General features: G+C 40.6%; 1 protein-coding gene across 2 annotated transcripts in view; it reads right to left on the bottom strand.

Moving 5' to 3' along the window:
- arhgdia (Rho GDP dissociation inhibitor (GDI) alpha) overlaps positions 1–23,486 on the bottom strand; it is a 41,120-nt gene that overhangs the window by 5,451 nt on the left and 12,183 nt on the right. For both annotated transcript variants that reach the window (XM_068003933.1, XM_068003934.1), the window contains exons 2-5: positions 10,852–11,057; positions 5,184–5,267; positions 3,569–3,645; positions 1,810–1,873 (exon numbers count right to left, since the gene is read on the bottom strand). In XM_068003933.1, the coding sequence (XP_067860034.1) occupies positions 1,810–1,873; positions 3,569–3,645; positions 5,184–5,267; positions 10,852–11,041 (415 nt within the window). In that variant the 5' untranslated portion in view covers positions 11,042–11,057. The remainder of the gene's footprint in view (positions 1–1,809; positions 1,874–3,568; positions 3,646–5,183; positions 5,268–10,851; positions 11,058–23,486) is intronic.

The following is a 23,486-nucleotide window of genomic DNA, read 5'->3' as shown; positions in this document are numbered from 1 at the left end:
GTACTGAGTTTTTGTAGAAAGTCTGTAGTGTCGCGACAGAAGCTGGGGGTTCCCTGCACGATGGGTTTCAGGATGCCCTCGATGTATCCAGAGAGGTTCTCACACAGGGTTCCGTTGCCTGATACGATAGGACGTCCGGGTGTGTTGGCTTTGTGTATCTTTGGGAGGCAGTAGAAGTCTCCCACACGGGGAGTACGTGGGATGAGAGTGCGTAGGATGTTTTGAAGGTCTGGATTGAAGGTCTTGATCAGTTTGTTGAGCTGATGGGTGTGTTCTTTGGTCGGGTCTGCGGGTAACCGTCTGTAGTGTTCCTGGTTGTCCAGTTGTCGGTATGCTTCTTTGCAATAGTCTGTTCTGTTCTGTATGACGGTGGCTCCTCCTTTGTCCGCTGGTTTGATGACGATGTTGCGGTTGGTCTTGAGAGCTTTGATGGCGTTGCGTTGTGCTCGGGTGACATTCTGGACTGTCTTCCGAGTGCGGCTGATGAATCTGGCATAGACGCATTTCCTGACAGCTTGAGCATACATGTCAAGCTGAGGGCAGCGACCCTCTGGAGGAGTCCAGTGAGACTCTTTCCTCTTCGGTTGCTGTATCGCGAATCCCTGTCTGCTGTTCCGGATCGTTGATTGTCTCATTGGGTTCGCTGCTGAAATTTTGTGGTTTAGAAGAGTGAGAGGGGATCTCATTGAAACATAAAATTCTGACAGGGCCAGACAGACTGGATGCAGGGAGGATGTTTCCCCTGGCTGGGGGGTCCAGAACAAGGTCACAGTCTCAAGATACGGGGTAGAACATTTAGGACTGAGATGGAGAAATTTCTTCCCTCAGGGTGGTGAGCCTGTGGAATTCTCTACCACAGAAGGCTGTGGAGGCCAAGTCACTGAATATATTTAAAGGAGCTAGATAGATTTCTAGACACAAGCCATCAAGGAGTATGGGGAGAGTGCGAGAATATGGTATTAAGATACAGGATCAGCCATGATCATATCGAATGGCAGAGCAGGCTTGAAGGGCCGAATGGCCTAGTCCTGCTCCTATTTTCTATGTTTCTAAGCCTAAAAATATAACATGCACCTTCAGTTGGGATAGTTGGGACCCAGTTATACTCCTCTGAACTGACACCCAAACGCGCCACTGATTCCTCCGCATAGTACACATCATTGTGGCCGATATTTTGTTTTACGCATCATGAAAACCCCTAAAGAAAAATAAATATTGGGGGAAAAAAACAATGCTGGGAAAGATTTCTCTTTCCAGAGGCAGAGAGAGCTGGTGTATTTGCAGCATTCATTTTCATTTCAGATTTGCAGGAGTGTTTAAGTCTATCAGATATCCCAATTTTGTAAATCCAACCCTCGAGTAATCAGCACAAGATTCAAATCAGGGCAATATTAAGTGACTAGGAACTCTAGATGCATCAAAAAAGCCTGCTGGTCTGGTGAGATTTGGGTAACACTCAAAAGCCTTCAAACTACATACACAGGGGGTGGGGTTGAAAATGCAAACCAAGATGTATGAGTAAAGGAGTCTTTGCCAAAACATATGTATATTATTTAAGTTTTAAAAAGCATGACCTGCTTTACCTGAAATGACAAAGTTGTTGCATTTGAGATACATTATTTTGGGACAAGGAAGTAGAAAGTGTCTGTACCTAGTAGGGGAGGGGAGAGGAGGAAGAGACTGTTTTTTGGAAAGTGTACATGGACAACAAAAAGGAGTGGAGCTTTAAAAAAAATTGATTTTCATAGCAAGTACATTATAGACAGACCCTTAATTACACATTGAGAGCGTGTTTCACACTTTACTCACTTCTTATTCCTTTCCTCATTGTTGTTTGAACATATTTCAGCCCAGAGACGATTTCTTTATTAACCTGGAGAAATGGAGAGGTTTCAGTAAACACATGGCCCCTCAGCTACTGATGCAATGGATACTAATCCTTGCAGTGGTTTAACTCATCACAAGTCATGTACGTAAAACACGCACTCACTTCTGAGAAACGTTTGTGCCTAACAATCCACCTACTTTTCAACAAACTGTTGTAAGCTTCATTTGTCCACTGGCATGAAGCACAGCCATCCCAGTGCTGGTACAGAAATGGACTCTCAATTAAAACTGTACATTAAATAGTGGACACAGATGGATTTCGAAGTGGTAATCATCATCGCCCCTCCTCCCACCACAGGGATAACAACTTGTACTGGGCTACAATGGCACTGGGGCCAGCAACCCAACTGGCAGTTTCTTAAGTGAGTTTTGACAAGTGGCAGCAGGCTCAGAGCGTAAAGGGGCACCACTGCAAGATCTGATCCTGTCCGCACATTTCCACTTTGCAGCAGTGCTAAGTGGATAGTCATCAGAATCAGGAATCACGACTAGGGAGGAGAAAAATCAGCCAAGAGGCACCACACTGTCAATTGTAGCATCCCTATCGAGATGCAATAGAAATCACTCATACTTGGGTTTACTTATGAAACCATCTGAAACTCTTAACTGAATTACTGCCTTGTAACCAGAATACTCAGCCTTAGATTTATACAACAGCAGTTTACTAACCTGGACTATCAACATTACAAAAATCAAATACACCCTAGTAAGGGAATCACATGGTATACAGGCAAGGAACGCCCCAGTTCAGTCTCTGGTCTGCCACAACTTAGCAGAAGTCAGTTGGGGTACTACAATTGGCCTCAGCACCCCTGGGTTGGGGTCTTCTGTTGCTGACTGCTACCTAGTAATGCCTGTTGGATGTCAGCCAAGGGCATGATCAGGCTCAGCCATGATGCTGCCCATGGTTAAAATGCCTGCCAATATTCACCATCTTGATTTTCCACATGGTTTGCCTCTTTGGGCAATGCACCACAATGGTATTGGCAGCCACTGAATTGCAACACAGCATAAGTCACAACCTACAGGCAAGCAGCAAAAAAGGGTGTTTTTTTTTTGGGGGGGGGGGGGAAAGAAGAGGGGGTAAGAGAAAACCCACAGATGCTGCAAGCTGAGAATTTATACTCTGTCGGTCTGTTTAAGCCTACATGGGTGTGACCAGTACATATATTAAAGTAACCTACATGCCAACAGTAAACTGATTAGGTGGATTTCATTTATAGTAACTGCCTAAATTTCCTCACTGGGTTATTTTGATTTTTCTGCCAGTTTTCAGAGCTAGTCAATTTTCTTTCATACAGGAAGGATATATTAACAAAGGGAGAAGTCTAAAAATAGAACCAAGCAGTCATAATTCTGAATTCCAAACTTCCTTAGCACAAAATGGAGGCAACTCCACAAACATACAATGGAACCATTTGTTTAACTGACAAAGCTGACTTAACATTTGCAAATCTGTTCATTTTAAACCAAGGAACTGCTTGCCTGGTGGCTCCAGGCGTAAAGGTATTCCCAGTGTTGTACTAAGGGGGCAGGGGCTGCAGAGGGAGAGAAGTTGGAAGCTACAGGCGATAGCAAGTAAACATTTTCTTGAATTCACGAAGCCAGGTACAGCACAGCAACATTTGAAATACACGGTGATTTCAATATCGCACTAATGATTTCAAATACAGAAACAAACCTTGAAGCTGATTTTTATCTTGTATTCAACACCCTCTTTCAGTACAAAAGGCTGCTTTTTAAAGTTGTCAAGGTCACCTGAAAAAAGACATTTAGTCACACACAAAAGCAAAAGGATTCCCATTATTTAAAAGAAAGTAAATTTTAAAAATGTTTTATTTTACACTAGTACAATTTGGACGTATGTGTAAACAACTTGTACTTATATAGTGCCCCTGATGTAGTGAAAAGTCCCACGGCACTTTAAAGGCAGGTGCCAGAAACTAAGCAGAACATTGGAAAGGCATAATTGAAATATATATATTTTAAGGAGGCTTTTGAAAGTGGAAAGAGAAGTGGTCTGGCAGGGCACTTTGGGATGGGAGTTTCCAACAGGGTATGATGATTGAAGGCTTTGCCACAGAGTGGAGCTAAGGAGGAGAGACAGATGACCGATCAGAAGAGTAGACAGTGTGAGCTAGGACAGAACTGGAGATGGTTGCATAAGTGGGGCAAAGCCATGAAGGGATTTATAGATGAAAACAAGGATTGAGTGCCAGTGAGGGTGAGCACAGGCAATATTGCAGAGATAGAAGTAGATAGTCTTGGTGAATGATCAGATGTGAGCTTTGAAGCTCAGCACCAAACATGGATCTGTAGGTCTTTTGTACACATTCTAAACATCTCTTCTGTTATGGACTTCAGCAACTAGCTTCTGACTGATAGTGTTTGCTGAAAATACTGCAATCCATATCAATGTACCAGGTGACTGCTTAAAAGAAAGTACATTCTACTGAATTGTCCCACAATCCTGCATGTAATAAAGGTACCTATCTCTACACTTAACAGCTCTTTCCTTTTATTGCTACACAAAATGTATGCTCCCAAGCCACCTTGAACCAGCTAATCCAGGGAACGAGGCAACTTTCTGCATTAGTGGCTTGGATTCAGAAATTCAATGCTATCTGCTTAAATCACAGGCAACAAATGAAGTGGGCAATTGAATTTGATGAGGCAACTCAGGAGTACAAAATATGTTAATGAAAAGAACAATGACATGTCATTTAATATGAACAAGTGTAAAATACCATAGGAAAGAAAAATGGGTGGCACGATGCGGCCATGAACAGTGTTAAAATAGGTAAGGATGAAAAAGATCATGGGGTTTTACTAGACACGACATTCAACACCAATCATTGTGGAACCATAGACAAAGCTAACTGCTGATCTATATCTATATAGAATGATGATCTAAATAGCCAAAACAGTACACTGGAGTGGAGGAAATCATCCTAAAACTGTACAGTGCTCTGGTAAGACCACACCATGAGTACTGTACCCATTCTTGGTCACTAAGACACAAGGGAGATTTTCAAGCCCTAGAGGGAACGAGAGTGATCCCTATTGAGCTGTGAGGAAAGACTGGAGAAACGTACAATTGTCAGCCTTGAAAGATTGAAGGATGACCGTATATAAAACAGCAAATGATAAAAAGGTAGACCTGAAACACCCTTCAAATTAAATACGATAAGGGATCAAACTAGTAAAAGATAAATAATTTTTGACACTATTTTGAAACATACACATGGACAGTTGTGCACGTTTAATGAAGATCTCAAGTAGGAAGCTTTACTCACCTGTTAAATCCAGGACCAGGGCCTGAGGTGAACTTGCACACACCATTGTTAATCTAATCACCTGGACATTTGGAACATTGGGGTCTGCAAATAAAGAACATAATAGACAATTTAATAAAGACTGTGCTTTCCAAACACATTTCTGGAAAGAACAAAGCAAATTAAAAAAGGTCAGAATAGGACTAGTTAAGATTCAAATATTACCGTTTCTCTGATGTGGGTTTAAAGTTTTACTCTAAAGAGTGGTATTCTCATGGAATTTGTATTTTAAGTTGTTCTGCATTCAACTCCATATGAAAACATTCTGATCTTGTACTACTGAAGGCTACCTGATCTACAATGCAGAAGAGATTCCACTTGCATTCAGACGACTCCTCCACAAACATGACATTTCATCCTATATAAAAGTTCCACATATAAATGTTTGTGCCTTTGATCAACGGCTCTCTTTAAACTTGTGTTAAATAAAGAGGAAGCACAATGAAAAGCAATTACTCAGCCATTTCCAAACTAGTTAAAATAACAGGCTGTGGGATTTGAAATATAGTTTACAGAACTTATGGGAGATATTCTGAACATGAAATTCTATCACCGCTGTGACAACACAGCCACCTTACATCTGAACTATAATTTTACCATGAAAACATTCAGCTTTCATGTTCTAAATCATCTTCATACTAGCTTTTATAATGTTAAATCTCCCACTTCAATTAAAGTAGCAATTTTGGATCTCAAATTTGACGAACCAGTTGTGAAACTTAGTATTTCTTCAGTCGCCTCCCTAACCTTCCCCTTGAACTCCTGACCATTGTCTGATCGCACCACATCATGGGACATTTTGTTACTTTAGAAGCACTGCACAAGTGCAAATTGATGATGTAATGGTGAAAATCTCTCTTTAAAGCTGAGAACCAGAGTGCTGTGCACTGCGGCAAGACAGTTAGAAACTGTTGACCAATACAGTAATGCAAGCTGCCAGCTTTTAAAAAAAATTACATGCTCCACTTTCCTGTAACTGTAACTACTAAAAACAACCAAAAATGTGGTTTAAGCACATTAAGAATTCAGTTTGTATTAGGTCAAAGTTCATTTTTCTTGTTAATGGACAAGTTCCAGGAAATGCAACTAAAGGATTTTAGTCATATTTCTACACTCAGAAAATTTTAACCACTTGCTACAATGCTCAGTCACCAACATAAAGCTATAATGGAATTGCTATGTGCAGCTGAAAATAAATTTGCATATTAAAATTTTGTGCACACCCGTGTTGACGGAGGTCACCGGTTACAGTTACTGGCTTAGTACAAAGAGGACAAGTCAATTCTCAACTCGCTTTATTCGTGTCATTAGATCATATACATATAGCTTATACCTGGAGTACAGAGCAGTTAAAATTATTCTGGCTTCATGTCAAGTTAATACAATACAGACTACAGTTTATTCTAAGGTTGGTTCTCTTAACCCAAACCCTGCATATACTGTACCCAGATTGCATATATATATCGAACAGAATTTTCTACAAAATATTAAAGCTCTATATACATAATGGGATTTAATGCAATTGTTGAAAATATGAAACTCCAGAATCCATGTGCAAGATACCAAGAGTAAAACCACTTAGTAAACAATGCTACCTCAAGATACTCTTGTTTTCTGATTTTGTACATACTCCTAATTTGGGACTGTCACTAGGTGAGACAATAGCACTGATTGACTTAGTTACCACCGACCACCCTTTCCCTTCTGAATTCTGACTGACAAGAGCTCAGACGGGAGAAGTTGCACCATCATCCTTTATGTCCTAGTACTCTAAATCCAAGAACACATTGTTACAAGGCAAGATGGCAATCAAGCATGGGACAAGAAAATCATTGTCACTTAAATCTAACCCTTGCACAGACCATACAAAATGTGCTCCATTAAGGAACCTGCTCAATCTGTTTAATCCTGAGGAAAGTTACTGTGCTGTTTTCCCTTTCCTCCTCCCACTCGAATGTGATCAACTGTATTTCCCATCATATTGAAATATAACTGACAGTGACCTCAGCAGCTGACAGTGTTAAGCAAAAGCTCGAGACTGACATCATGTAATGTGCACAGCTCAAGTTGGAACGCATTCCAGCTCTGAACTGCCATCTAAAGAGTCTCTGGACTGTGCTCTATTCATGTTAATGTTAAAGCCAAGAATTTATTCAGGTCATTGTAACCTAATAAGGAAAAGATTTTAACTGTCCTTTCTCCCATCTCCCACCTGAAGAATCAGTGTTTCACTGCACATCAAACCACACACAATCCCACATGAATTTTATTTTGATGCAAGTGAGATTTCCATAAACAAATAGGTCACCCTACCCAATAGGACAACCTATTCCTTCCTATACTAAATTAAAAGGCAATTCCATTTTTACTGTTGCAACAGGATACTAGCTATAAAATCACTAGTGCATTTTCACAGCAAAGTTTACATCGCTTCATTTGAATGTCTCAGTATGCCTGTACTGCTGCAAAGAGGGGGCAAATATCTAGTAACATGAAGGGGTGTCAAAATAATTTGTCCAAAGATACAGCTGCTAACGTAGAATCATAGAAAGGTTACAGCATGGAAGGAGGCCATTCAGCCCATCGAGTCCATGCCGGCTCTATGCAAGAGCAATCCAGCTAGTCCCACTCTCCCGCCCTTTCCCCGTAGCCTTGCAAATTTTTTTTCCTTTCATGTACTTATCCAGTTCCCTTTTGAAGGCCATGATTGAATCTGCCTCCACCACCCCCTCGGGCAGTGCATTCCAGATCCTAACCACTCGCTGTGGAAAAATGTTTTTCCTCATGTCATCTTTGGCTCTTTTGCCAATCACCTTAAATCTATGTCCTCTGGTCCTTGACCCTTCCGCCAATGGGAACAGTTTCTCTATCGACTCTGTCTCGGCACGTCATGATTTTGAATACCTCTATCAAATCTCCTTGCAACCGTCTCTGTTCCAAGGAGAACCCCAGCTTCTCCAGTCTATCCACGTAACTAAAGTCCCTCATCCCTGGAATCATTCTAGTAAATCTCCTCTGCACCCTTTCTAAAGCCTTCACATCTTTCCTGAAGTGCAGTGCCCAGAACTGGACACAATACTCCAGTTGTGGCCAAACCAGTGGTCATAAAGGCTCATCATGACTTCCTTGCTTTTGTACTCTATGCCTCCATTTATAAAGCTCAGGATCCCGTATGCTTTTTTAACCACTTTCTCAACTTGCCCTGCCACCTTCAATGATTTGTGCACATATACCCCCAGATCTCTGTTCCTGTACCCCTTTTAGAGTTGTGGCCTCTAGTTTCTATTGCCTCTCCTCATTGATGAACCAATGAACCTCACATATTACTGCTTTATGGCAAAAAAAATGCAAACAGCGAGTGAAGACTATTCTCAATCCATGCCATTCTATTGAGGGGATCTATTTCAATCCAAACCATATTTCAACTTTAAGTCAAACAAATTAGGAGTTAAGGGATGGCTGGGTGTATAATGCTGAAGAAAATGTTGCACAGATCTAATTTAAAAAAAAACTGTATGGGGCTTGCACAGATAACTTGATTTTTATTTTCTCAAATTGAACAAAGTGCCGACAACCCTTCCTTTGCTTCATTTCTATGCAAATTCACTCCTGCGTTGAGGCCAACATTATGAAACCATATTTATTAGATGCTCTTGGCAAAAACACTACAGCTGGAGTCATGAAGAAACCACTACAAAAATAATTTAATAGAATTATTGTAAGGGCTGCGAAATTTGGCTGTTGCATTTATTTGTGGATTAATGCTTATGCTGTCACACCAACATCATGAGATTCGATATACAGGAGATACTTTTGTCCATGTCGGGCAAACATCACATCACATGCACCAACAGAAATACTCTAAACCTTTAATAAGAACACTGCAAAACAAACAGAAAATGAAAGAAATACATAACAGGTCCATCATCTGATATTGGTTTGGGGGGGGTGGACTTTTTATGTAACCCCTTCACCAGAACTAGTGATGGGCTTCATCCAAAACGTTTCACCCATCTTTCAGTTTTAGATACTATTCCACCTGCAATGAACATCCTGTGCTCCTAGTGTCTATTTTACACTTCTGTAAAACAATCGCAATTTCTTCAAAAATGTAACAAGATAAAATTTCACAACAGCTGAAAATGTGGACTACATTTTTGCGTCTTTTAATGATATTTAAGAATCACAATGTGAAAGAAAGACGGCACTGTTACTACAGCCACTTCTGCAAAGGAAGCAGTATTCGAGCCTGTCAAAGTGAGCCCATATTGTCTCAAGGTATTCCCAGCATCTATCACAATCACATGGAAGCTATAGAAACAGGCTACATTGACTATGAGCAGTGAGGACATATGTTGCAAAAAATTAGCATGCTGAAATACACATGCCCCAAGATGCACCCTGCTGTGAATAACAAATTCAAGGAAAATAGCTTAAATATTTAGATTTTATCGACTAGCTCAATGTTACAAAAATTCAGATCAGGTTTCCTAAGAAAAGCTATCACTCCAGGGACTTCCTTGATTGTGATCAACACGTTTTAAAAAAACCTCCCATCGACATTCTCTTTTAACAGTATATCAGTGAGATACTGGAAGTGCCAGAAGCTGCACTAAAAACCTGAATGAGCAACAGATTAAGAGACAGAATTTTAGATGCTCTTCAGGGCAATGTTTTTAGTTCTTATAATGAAACAATATCAAGATTTGATATAAATACTTGGTAAGCTTTGTAATAGAATTGAACCCAGATCTCAATGCAGGGATCAAGTAACAAATTGAAGTGAGTATATAAATCAAGTAAAGGTGCAATAATGCAGAAGTGCTGTCTGTTCTTTCATATTGCAATTCTGATATATTTAAACAGTAGTTATTTGATAATGGATTGCTAAACTGGAAAGCAGTCACACATTTCCAGCTGCAATATGAAATTTTATCTGGTTATTTCTACAAAGACATTAGCTTTGCACAGATGTAAAAAAGATGAAGCCACTGGGTAGGTCTATTCAGAGTGTATTGAAAAAACTCTAGGTAAGTGCGTACCGTAAATCTTTTGGGGGTGGGTTAGAGAGAGTACCTTTGGTATACTGATCCATAAACTGTCAACAAGCCCAGGAAAATCACATGTCTCCCTTATTCAGCCAGTTTTATAAGCTTTAAGCACAAACCTGAGAACAAATACTATTACAAAATGTTGGCCTTTATCTCAAGGGGGTTGGAATACAAAGGTGAGTAAGTGATGTTTCAGTTGTGCCCAGCCTTGGTCAGCCCCTATCTGGAGTACTGTATTCAGTTTTAGGTACCCAAAACTGGACGCCCAAAAATATATTGGCCATAGAAGGGGTACAGCACAGATTCATCAGCATATTAGGGATTTAAGGGTTAGATTTTGAGGACAGGTTGCATAAACTTGGTTTTGTATTCCCTTGAGTTTAGACGGTTGAGTGTAAAATGTTCTTTTCCCCCCCCCGCCCCATTTTGGAGCAAATTTACCTTCCTTCCCTGGAAAAAAAACTCTGCGTGTACTCAAAATTTAGTTGGGTCCTGGGACTGATTGGAAGGTAAAGGGGTGCCTTATACAAATATGACATTCTTGAATAAAAGCAGCTTGTGCAAAAATTGCAACCTACCAACAATTTTAGCACGGTTTCCCAGCAGTAAATCTTTGTATTTCCTGAGGCTCTCATCATCTTTGTCCAGTTCCTCAATCTCCTGAAGAGTTTTCTGCGCTGGTGGCTTGTAACTCACAACAGATTCATCTTCCTGATTCTCGGCAGCAATGGCAGCCAGCTGTTCTGCGGTTGGCTCCTGTTCTGCCATTTCTACTTTCTCACAGCTATAACAATACAATAAATATATGGGTTTTCAGTGCAATATTACTAAACATTTACATGCACAAATGAAACACTCGGCTTTAAGATCCAGCATGGACAATGAGTACAATTAAGTGATTATACACATGACACCCTGGGAGGTCCTAGCAACTTGGTTAACCAATTTGGATAAATGGCTTCTAACAATACTGCACTAAACAGGAATTCTGACATTTTGTTGAAAGCTACTTTAATTCCAAATCAATTGCTGTCTTCTGTGTAGTCAAATGTGATCAACTTTATGCATTGTTCTGCATTAAATATATTCCAATGCTGATTTTCTTTTTCTATAAAAAAAGTTTTTAAATTCCATCTTAAACAAGCACTGTCCTCCAATATTCATTTTTTTTTTAAAAAGTTAAACTTTAGGGAATTTTTTTTAAAAAAAAGACAAGGAAGCATTAAACATACAAGTTGTAAAGCATTATTAAGCATAACAGCGAGAGGGTTGTGTATTAGTAGTGATTAAGCCAGGGTGCTTAAATGAGGTTATTAAACTATGTATAATTCAGATGCTTAACACTTTGTGGTCAGTAACTCAGTCTTCCTTTCCCCTTCTTCCCACAACACACAAAAAATGGATCCAGTTTGAATTCTACAAGTATAGATGGAAAGGTCATTTAAAAAGGATTCTGCAAACATCTACTCTGAACAAGTACTGTAGAAAAAGGATTAGCTCATTTATGCAGGAAACCTCAGCTCTTTCACTACCTATATATGGCTGCAGATCTAACAAGGTTTCAAAAAGAGTTTCAAAATTGAGATGAACTTGACGCATAGAAACACAGAAAATAGGAGCAGGAGTAGGCCATTTGAGCCTGCTCCCCCATTCATTATGATCATGGCTGATCCTCTATCTCAATACCATATTCCTGCTCTCTCCCCATACCCCTTAATCTATCTAGCTCCTCAAATATATTCAGTGACTTGGCCTCCACAGCCTTCTGTGGTAGAGAATTCCACAGGTTCACCACCCTTAGCGAAGACATTTCTCATCTCAATCCTAAATGTCCTACCCCGTATCCTGAGACTGTGAACCCTCGTTCTGAATTCCCTAACCAGGGAAAACATCCTCCCTGCATCTAGTCTGTCTAGCCCTGTCAGAATTTTATATGTTTCAATGAGAGCCCCTCTCATTCTTCTAAACTCGAGTGAATACAGGCCGAGTCGACCCAATCTCTCCTCATACAACAGTCTTGCCATCCCAGGAAATCAGTCTGGTGAACCTTCACTGCACTCCTATGGCAGGTATATCTTTTCCTCCTCCCAAACCTTTCAAGCTAGGATTAGGATTGCTAAATTTCATACCTTTAATTACATTTTAAAAATAGCAAATGTAATGTTCCAACACAAAACACAAAGATCACTGCCTCCAGATGACAGATTCTAGCTATTTCTAATGGAGGTAGGGAAAACAGGTTAAAATTAAGACTCAGCAATCGGTGAGATTCTGCAAATCTGGACAGTTTAGGTTTTAATCCCTCACATCTGACAATCTATTGTTTCACCTATAAACCAGGTATTAACAACTCTTATTGTTGCATCATGAGACTACCAGAATGGTAGAGGGTGAACTAACTGGACCGTGGTGTTTTTATCAATCTAGCAATTCTTATGTTTCATTTTGACCAAAACAATGCACAATTTTGTAGTTCACCCTCTGTGATACAGCCAAGTCTATTGCAAGTTATGCTTCTAAAACACTTTCAATTTAACTTACATTTATATACCACCTTTAACATAGTAAAATGTCCCAAGGCGCTTCACAGAAGCACTAAACAAAATTTGTTAACAAGTTTAACTGATACAGGCTTGCAGTGAAAATGTATTGAGGATGGAATATTTTGCATTCAAGTTACAATGGATTTCTACAAATTAGGATTTTTTCAAAAAATGTATTTCAAACAAGGTTACACCATTGGGTTGAAAGTAATAGTTGGACAGTCACATAGCAACAGTGAGCAAGAAAGTGATTCAGCCAAGTAACAGGTGGCTTCACAATTCAGGATTTCAATACCTATAGGCTGGTAGAAAGAAAAAACAAAATCAAAATTTAACTTCAGAAATTTTGATTCGTTTAACTTTCATCTATCCTTCTGTTTAACATTTATATTGGTGAATTTTAGTGATGGATGTCACAACAGGGGGCACTTTTTCCAGTTTGGGTGTTTGGAATCAGCTAACTTTGAATGTCAGGTGTATCAGTCAGATAGAGTACAGTATGTGTTTTTACATTCCTATAGGGCCACTGACTGCCGACACAGTCCCACAGTCAATTACACTAGCAAATATAAACTTACTGGTCATAATACAATCAACTCCAGCAGAAACTTGCATTTTTATGTGTCTCCCAATCAACAGCCAGAACTCTAACCTTCCTCACTTGCCTTCTAAATGTGCTGAGGCAGTTCAGCACATCTGAATGCGATGCAAAATAGCATCACTATAAAAGTATACATGGCACATTGGGTGACTTTAAAAAATAAAAGCATATTATTCTTTGCTTCTGCTCCCCTACAGCCCTTGTTGGAAGCCAATTCTGAAAATGGAGAGCCAGGCTTCTGCACATGTAGGACTGTGGAGGCACAGGACACTATAGACTTACATTTATATAGCACCTTTCATGTTAACAATACATCCCATGGTGCTTTACACGAAAACCAGTGAACATTGAACAAATGACCTAAGACATGGTCAAAGAAGTGGGTTTTGACAAGGCTTTTTGAAGTGAGAGTAGCAAGGCAAAGGCAAAGACAAAGTCAATGACAATTAGAGAGCAAGTTCAAGAGGCTGCGCCATATGGTTGTAGATGATTGCAGAGATAGGATGCGGCAAGGTAGTGAATGGAGGTCAGTGAGCTCGGGGTGATAGACATGCAGGATAGGATATGAACGCAGAGTTCTGGATGAGTTGGAGTTTCTGTCGGCTGGCAGAAGAGCATTAGAGATATCAAGCCTTGAGAGGACAGGAACATACAAGGGCTTTGTGGTGGTAAAGGGTGTTAGCAGGCAATGTTCTGGTGATGGTAGTGCAAGAGTGATGCAGAGGATGATTCAGACTGGTGTAAAACCATCTTTACTCCAGCATATCAATGTGCCTTGATCCCCAAACTCAGAAGCGACTACCTACCACAGCAAAAGAGTGAATATGAATGTTTTTCCAACCTTGTGGCCACTGAATGAGATTGCTAATTCAGTTCTAATTTCTACTCTAATAGGAAATTTAGTGGCATGAAAATGACAAACTTGCATTTATGTAGCACCTCATCACATCTCCCAGAAACTTCTCAAAAGCACTTCAAATACAATGAATTAATTTGAAGTACAGAAAGTTATTCTGTGCACAAACACCAGAGTTCAATGTCATTTTTTGGATAGTGTTGGCTGAGAGAGAAAAGTTGGTCATAACATTAAACCTTCAGGCAGACAAAGATCCCATGGCACCATTGGGACAACTAGAATAAGCAGAAAGCACCCTCCAACTACTCGGTGCTGCACTGAAGTCTCAGCCTAAATTGCCTGCTCGGGTCCAGAAATGGGGCTCGAGCCCCACAACCTTCACACTCAAAGGCAAGAGTGCTACCAGCTAAGCCAAAATTCTTATTCACCAGGCAGTAGACAAACTGTCCAAATTCATTTCAAGCCCCTCAAAACTCTGAAAAAGAAACTTTCATCCAGTCTGGCCTAGATTCAAAACCTAGGTCCCAGAGGTGGAAAGACAATGCATAACACACTAAGCCACCCAGCCCCCTGAAATCTATTTCTCAAGAGCAGTCCAGTTACTTCTAACATTCTTGCTGACTGTTAACCTAGATCACCACAGCAACAGAAAGTAGGGTTGTATTATGCCCACAAGCATAAAGGCGTAAGCCAACAATAGGCTCTGCATAATGCTATCACTTATTTAATTCACAAAATGGTTCAGACAGTATAAATATACAACTCCAATGTCATTTTATGGAAGCTCAATTTCAAGTCAGCTAAATTAGAGTTTCTCATTCCTACTCATTGCCAAATTACAGTTTGTTTTAAGAGCAATGAAGTATAGACAAACCAGTCACAATATGACACTGCTTTCCTTAGTTTCTGAATACACTACAGAATATTCAATACTAAATTTCAGTTAACCTTATTGCAATTAATCAGTAGAAAGAATATTGTCAAATTTACCATCTTTTGCAACAGTAACCATTTTACCTTCAATTGATTACTGCAAGTCACACCAATGGACATGAAGCATTTCCAATAATGCTCTACTTGAATCCTTAAATAATTCTACGTCGAGGTAAACTGACCAAAACAAGTGATGTGTATAATCCGACTGGCAATACAGTACAGTATTGAGGTAATGTTACATTAAATAATTGAGAAGTTAGGGCTTTTTCACTAGAGCTGAGAAGGTTAAGGGATAGGGGTCTCAAGATTGTGAAGAATTATGATAGGGTTTAAAAAAAGTGTTTCCACTGGAGAGAGTGCTAGAAGGCACAAATTTAAGCTATTAGAAAAAAATCTTTTACACAGGTTAGTTAGGATATGGACTTCTTTGCTAGAAACTGTGTTCAAGCAGAGTCCCTAAATTCTTCTAAAAGGGAACTTGGGAATTGCTTTCAAGAGGAATATTAAAAGGACATGAGGAGCAAGTGGGATAACACCACCAGCACAGATTTGATTAGCTGAATGGCCTATTTCTGTGCTATAACATTCTATGAGATACCATCCTTCAGATGAGACCTTAAACAGAAGTCCTGTTTCTCTGTTTGGGTGGATGCTAATTCAGCTCATTGCTGTTTGTGGTGTTCTCGTGAGCAAAATGACAGCCAGTGAACTTTAAAGAGAGTATATGTGAAGCATTTGAAAGATTTCAAAGAGAATTGATAAGATACTATATATAAGCAAGTCTATTAATTTGAATTTCAATTCACTATGGCATAATAGAGCTCTAGTACACCTTAAGGGAAAAGAATACAATCCAAATGTTTTCAGCTATCAAATATACCAGTTTTAGACAACTATGATGGACAAAGCTACATATCATTAGTCTAAAGCTCCTAATGATGGCTTTCAATAGCTGAAAAATCAGATCTGCTGCTTTTCTTAATATGGTATAACTATTGATTTAACAGTTAATCAAAACAAAGCAGATTTCATTTTTAAACACCCCCCTTTTATGGATAGTTTATTTGTGCAAATATGCTGCATTAAAATGCTAGGATGCGGTTTTGTCTTCCACAATTCCCCAAATGGTAAGACCCAACATCTGCAAAGGTGTCTCAGAAAGGCATCAAACTGGAGGGGGCAGAGCTTATACAGAAGGAAAATTGGAGTGTTAGTACATCTATTAGCCAATTAAAGATGGCCACTGGCAGCCAGGAAAGGGTGCGTAACTACCATTGGAACAGGTGGAGATGGTGGAGGGAAGAAGGGACGAGAAAACTTTTCAATTTATAGATTCTAGCACAACAGAATATTAAATCAAGTGTATTCTGTGACACTTTCAGTCACGCAGCAATCCCAGACATTGAGCTCAAAACTGAAGCAGAGCAGTCTTTCCTGGCAACTATAAAAGACCTCTGTTGATACTTGGCTAGTCACCTGGAAATTTCTGCAGCTTCATAGTTTAATAAAGTATCAAAACACATTCTAGAGGAAAATCTCCACTCTCTAATTAATGGCCAGATATTCTCCAGTGACCAGCTTTATTCAATTTTTTTAAACCCAAAAAGATAAGCGGAATGAGAGCAGTTTGTGTCATGTAGCTAGTCCTTGTACATTGTAATATTATGGTGAGAGGGGTCACATTTCAGTATTGCAGGATATTTCAGGGATTGCCATCTTATGCTGTCAAAATGATAAATTCAGGAATCAGGAAAAATAATCTATCACCCTAAAACATTTTCATTGATGGAAAAACAGAGGCACAAGACTTACCATGACAGTAGAACCAGTCTTTAAAAGCTTAAAAAGAGGCTATTTGGGCCATTGTTTCTATGCCAGTTCTTTGCTAGAGCAATCCAAAACCAATCCCACTGAGCTACTTTCTTGTCATAGCAATGCATCTTTGCTTCAAATATTTATCCAATTTTCCCTTAAAAGATGCAATGGTCTGTAACTCAATCACTCCCGGTGGCAAAGTATTTCATGCTCCAACAACCTTCTGCAACCCTCTCCTAGCCTCCTTACTCTAATAATTTTTAGTTAATTACCCTTCATCACCGACTCAAGAGGAAATAGTCTTTCCTTATTCCTCTTTCTCCACCCCTCCAGCCCACCCCCTCCCCCCACAAGTACACAACACAAACATCCATTTTCCTTTACCTTATCATAATTGCCACCTTCTCTTCTGACACTGGGTATTGTTACTTGTGCACCAGAAATCCTCTGTCTCCTCACCCAAGGGTCAATCCATTATGTGTAGGTCTAAACGGTGAGCCTTTGGAGGCATCAGGGCTGGATTCTGACCTAAACCAACATCTATCCACGCTCAGACTTTCCAGCAAGGGTCACTGGATACTGATCAGCATTAGAAAGCATGGCTGATTTCTCTTCCCTCCACCCCTGTATAGCCTGGACACAACAAAGCCAATTGCAACATCTGCATCACCCTGGTTGAAATCTAGCTCACAACAGACTACTGATTGACTCTTAAGACCCTCCTGGCCTGCATGGTTCAGCACAACACCAACTGAACAGAACCAACATTCAAAGCGCTCACATACATAATGGCCAATTGTGCAAGGTGTTGCTGGCAGCTGATGGAACTCTAAAGCAGCAAGAAGTTAATGCTTTCAAGAGCGGAGGGGCAAAAACCAGTAGAGAATTAAAACTAAAATTGTGCAGTGTCACATTTGTCACCTTAACGCAAAATAGGAAATAAGTTATTTATGCTGAAAATCTAACCTGCATTTCATAAAGGGCCTGCTTCAAACTCAGTCATACTAATAAAGGGCAGTTAGAAAGATTATCTGTAATCACCAGGCATTGTTCGGACTATATATGCTGTGCCTTTATGCAACTCTTCACTTCACCCGACGAAGGAACAAAGCTCCGAAAGCTTGTGATTTCAAATAAAGCTGTTGGACTATAACCTGGTGTAGTTCAACTCCTTAAATTTGTCCACCCCAGTCCATCACCGGCATCTCCACATCATGGATACTAATAAAGGTTTGGTATTTGCTCCTCTTTGTTCTCCAATGTGGAAGTGTTTTAAGGGAATATGCAAAGGGAGATAGAAGGCAGACGTCTGATACAAATTTATGAATTTAGATTTTTGCATTTACCAGAAGGAATGCCACTAAAGGTCTAATTTCAGTCTACTACATTGTGACATTATCTGAAGCTGAACACATGACTTACAAATGTCCTAAAGCCAATGAAGTGTGGTGGGGAGGGGGCAACTTTTCTTTCACTCTAATCTCTAGCAATGCATTGCAATTTAGTCAAAAGTACACAACCACAGATAAAATTTAGGAACTTTTGAAAACACTATATCCTCTTTCATGTACACTTGAGCAACAGCCAATATGAAAATAAGTAGGAAATACTGTTAGATTATTGAAGTATGTTCAACAGATTGTTAACTTTTATTTGGTGGGAGGCTCATTATTGTGCCACTAAAAAGTTGAAATATATAAATTCCTGGTTGGCTCAAATTGAAATGTTTTCATTCACCTCTTTAAAAAAAAATTGACTGCCTACTCTGTTGGATAAGCATATAGAGCCCTTAAACTGAAGTCCCTCAGAACACTGTTCAGAAAGCCGAAATACACATTAGCCGCACAATGACTATAATAGGTTACTTGTCAACGCTGCAAAAAAACAGAAATCCAATTGTCTTTCATGCTCACAAAAGGATTTCCACAATAGTGTAATTTACTTACTAAATCACATTGTATAGCAATTTCAGAGCTGTCCTGGTCCGCAGTTCCATTTCATCCTTCACTTAAAAAACTTTTTGTCTTCCTTTCAGGTATCAAGGACCACAAGCTTCAACAACTCTTAGATACCAACACCCCTCTTGATCCTTCTTCCCCTTCACTTTCCTCTCATCTCACCCTTTGTCGTGTTTTCACTATCCCCTCTCTGACGCTGAACGATCAGTCCTCAGCAAAGGCTTTAACTTCATCTGCTTACGCCCTCACCTCAATGAATTTTGAGCTCAACATGATGCTGAGCTCTTCCTTCACCTCCGTGCCCACTTCTTTGGCCAGGAGTCTTTTCCCCCACCCCCCCCAACACAGCGGACCCTTTCTCCCGTGTTCAGAATTCTCATTCCATCTGGACCCCCCTCTCTGGCCTCTTACCCTCTTGATCTTTCATTGCGAACTGCTGGCATGACATCGGCCAACTCAATTTTTCTACTCCCCTCACTCACTCTAACCTACCTCCCTCTGAACTCACAGGACTCCGTTCTCTCAGGTCCAACCCTTTAATAGTCACTAAACCTGCTGACAAGGGCAGCGCTGTTATGTGGTGAACAGACCTCTACCTTGCAGAGGCTGAACAACTCTCCGACACCTCCTCCTGGACCATGACCCCACCGCCGAACATCAAGCCATAGTTTCCCAGACCATCACTTACCTCATCTCCTCCGGAGATTTCCCTCTATGGCCTCCAACCTCACTCCCCCAAACCTGCTTCTACCTCCTTTCCAAGATCCACAAACAGGACTGCCCTGGGAGACCCATCATTTCAGCCTGTTCTCACCCCACAGAACTTATTTCCTCCTATCTTGACAAGGGGAGAAAAAAAATCCAGTCTCTTCCAACCTACATCCGCAACTCTCCCGACACCCTCCGCCACTTTAACAGTTTCCAGTTCCCCGGCCCTAACAGTCTCCTTTTCACCATGCATCCAGTGTCTCTACACCTCCATCCCCCACCAGGACAGCCTATGGCCCTCCACTTCTTCCTTGAACGGAGGCCCAACCAGTCCCCATCCACCACCACCCCCATCCGCCTGGCTGAACTAGTTATGTTGAACAACTTCTCCTTTGACTCCACTCACTTCCTCCAAATAAAAGGTGTCGCTATGGGAACCCGTACGGGTCCCAGCTATGCCTGCCTTTTTGTGGAATACGTGGAACATTCCTTGTTCCAGTCCTACCCAGGTCCCCTCCTTCACCTCTTTCTGGTACACTGATGACTGCTCTCGCCCCGAACTGAAAAATTTAATCAGCTTTGCTTCCAATTTCCACCCTTCCCATGTCCATCTCCGACTATTCCCTTCCTTGACTTCTTTATCTCCATAGCTACATTGATTACACTTCCTCCCACCCTGCTTCCTGTAAGGACTATTCCCTTCTCCCAGTTTCTCCGTCTCATCTGTTCTGACGATACCATGCATCAGTACTTCCGATAGGTCTTCCTTTTTCCTCAACCAAGGAGTCCCCTCCACTGTAGTTGGCAGGGCCCTCAACTGTGTCCATCCTATTTCCCGCACTTCTGCCCTCACCCCTTCCCTTCCAGATCCATGATAAGGGTCCCCCTTGTCCTCACCTTCCACCCCACCAGCCTCAACATTGAACGTATCATCCTCCGCCATTTCCATCACCTCTAGTCTGATCCCAAACACATCTTCCCTGCCCCTTTCAGCATTCCGAAGGGACCGCTCCCTCCGCGACACCCTAGTCCACTCTTTCATCACCCCCAACACCTGCTCTCCTCCCCACGGCACTTTCCTGTGCAAGCATAGGAGATGCAACACCTGCCCCTTTACACCATCCAGGGCTCCAAACACTCCTTCCAGGTGAAATAGTGGTTTACTTTACTTCCCAATGTAGAGGAGACCAAACGCAGACTGGGTGATTGCTTTGCTGAACACCTGTGCTCTGTCCGCAAGCGTGACTCGGGCCTGCCGGTCGTTTGCCATTTTAATTCCCCTTCCCACTCCTACTCTGACCTCAGCCTCTTACACTGTTCCAATGAAGCCCAATGTAAGCTCGAGGAACAGCACCTCATCTTTGTTCTAGGCACTTTACGACCTTCCGGATTCATCGATTTCAATAACTTCAGATCATAACCACTGCTCCCATTTTTTCGGTCAGCTAGTGCTGGTAATGGTTCTGCTGCAGCCATTTACAGCTACTCCTGATCAATCTTTTATTTCTTAAAATGTCCTATTACCACCTTCCTTGCCTTGTACCATCATCCCTTGTCATTTAATCACTCATGCCCTCCACCCCATCACAGACCTTTCCTTTTGTTCTTTCTTCCCCTCCCCCCTCCTTTTCCCTGGCTCTGTACTTGCTCAAAAAACTAACTCTTAACATCTTCCAGTTCTGACAAAAGGTCTTCGACCTGAAATGTTAACTGTTTCTTTCTCAGCTTTTCCAGCATTTTGATTTTATTTCGTATAGCAATGCAGATTTTGAGAAAGCTGAACTATTAACTTTAAGGGAATTCACTGGAACAGGCCTTTTTTTATATTATACATATAAGAGGCTAGTCTTCTGTTACCCATCGATTTGCTGCTAGCAGACAGCGTTACAGCTTGTTCAAACTTGGTCTGGTAGTATACCAAATTAATTTATCTTACAAGTTGGAATGGACAAAGGGAAATAAAGGCAAATACATTCAAAATGTCTCTGCAATCCTTTTCAAAACTCCTGATCCATTAAAACTGACTGTGTACAGTATAATTCTCTTCAGTGGCAAGTTGCAACTGAATGTCGGTAGAGCACAAAAGATGCAATTAATGCTCAAATGCTAAAAAGCCTCATGTTTCTTCTCTCCATCTAACAGTACTTAAATACAATCCTTAAAGCATTTAAATCCATCTCCACTCCACAAAACAATCTCTCGAACATTAACAGGGGTGAGAAAAGCACAGAATTTTTCCACACTTAATGTAATGAAAAGGTTTTTCAAAACCTGGGCAAGCAAGACTCTTGTATGGATTGCTCTGGCTGTGTGCCATTTGCTATTAGCTTTTGGTTCCAAAGTGTATCTTTTGTTCAGTTAATCTATTAAAAATTGCAGCTGGATCTCTCCGTTATTGGGTTTAATGGGCTTGGTGAGCTATTTGAAATGTTCTGATTGGCTAATTTTATGATGGGGACAAAAAAAGAAATGCCAGCCTGCTACTGGGGATTAACAATTCAAACTCATTCATCTGAATTCAATCTGCGTTTAATTAGTGAACTCTAGTGTACAATTCTATCATTCGAGCCCTCCTTTGACAATTGACAAGCTGTAATTACTTCAGATGAAAACCTTAAATAAGAGGAAACTGTCACATTGGTGACAATTTGTTAAGAGTGCAGAAGACTTCCTACATATTCCTGGAATGCAATCCAGTCAAAGAAAAAAGGATAATGCACCGTTGACATTTGAAGCACATGGCTACCTCAGCAAATAACATCACTATTTCCTTTTTACTTCATTAGTTCTAATTTCAAATACTGGCCCATTTAAAAAGTTTTGAAGATTAACATGCATCAGTTTACTTTGTTTAATCAATCATATTGTTTCTCAGCAACAACGTATTGGAAAACCAATGCACGGCACCATAGAATGGTGGGATGTATGCATCCCATCTCATTATGTTGACTCTCATTATGCCGTACTGATGTGACAGAAGAAAATCAGTGTTTACACATCAGGGCACTTATATAAGCCTTCCTAAAGTAGAGGCCTGCAACGTTACCCTTTTGGGTGCTGTGTGGCACTGGTGACCACAAAAGGGAGAAAATGAAAATCTTTAATTTCTCACTGTGCTCCCAAACACTTTTTCTTCAAAAATAGCATTTATTAGCCATAAAGATCAGGAAGGTCCTAGGTTTGGTAGCTGGAATATGCTGAGTCAACTGGAGCAGCAGTGGGGCACTTTGATTAGCGTGGCATGCTGAAACCAGAGAACGGATGGGGAGGGAGGGAGGGAGGGAGAATTAACTAAGAACGCCTGCTCATCCCTGCTTTGTGACACTTGCTGATGGTGTTTGGGGACATCAAGTGGACAGGAACAAGTTCCATTGTGATAGTTCCCACAATCAATCAGCCTCTTGACATTTACCATCTAGACTTAAAGATACAGAATGGTTACAGGGTAAAGGTACCAGAGGGCTGCCATGGAACTAGAAAACACAACATGAATAACCAAATACAGAATCAAACAATGCTATGTACAACAATCCCACAGCAACATCTGGCAGCAGATGCTTCCCTTTTTAAAATCCAGTGTTCTAAAGATAAAAATCCTGAACACAAATTTTGCCAACATTAAAATTACTCCCTTCCACTGATTCCTTAATGGTCGAACAGATAATGCAAAAATCAAATTCAAAACAGTCAGCAATAAGATAAACATAAATGACTTCCACAGAAATTAGTAAAATATATTTTACAAACACATTCAACTCTGAATAAATTGGAAAAGAATACTTGATCCTAATCTGAC

The sequence above is a fragment of the Heptranchias perlo genome, chromosome 23, assembly GCF_035084215.1.
Source record: "Heptranchias perlo isolate sHepPer1 chromosome 23, sHepPer1.hap1, whole genome shotgun sequence".
Lineage (NCBI taxonomy): Eukaryota > Metazoa > Chordata > Chondrichthyes > Hexanchiformes > Hexanchidae > Heptranchias > Heptranchias perlo.
This window is presented reverse-complemented; position numbering and strand designations above follow the sequence as displayed.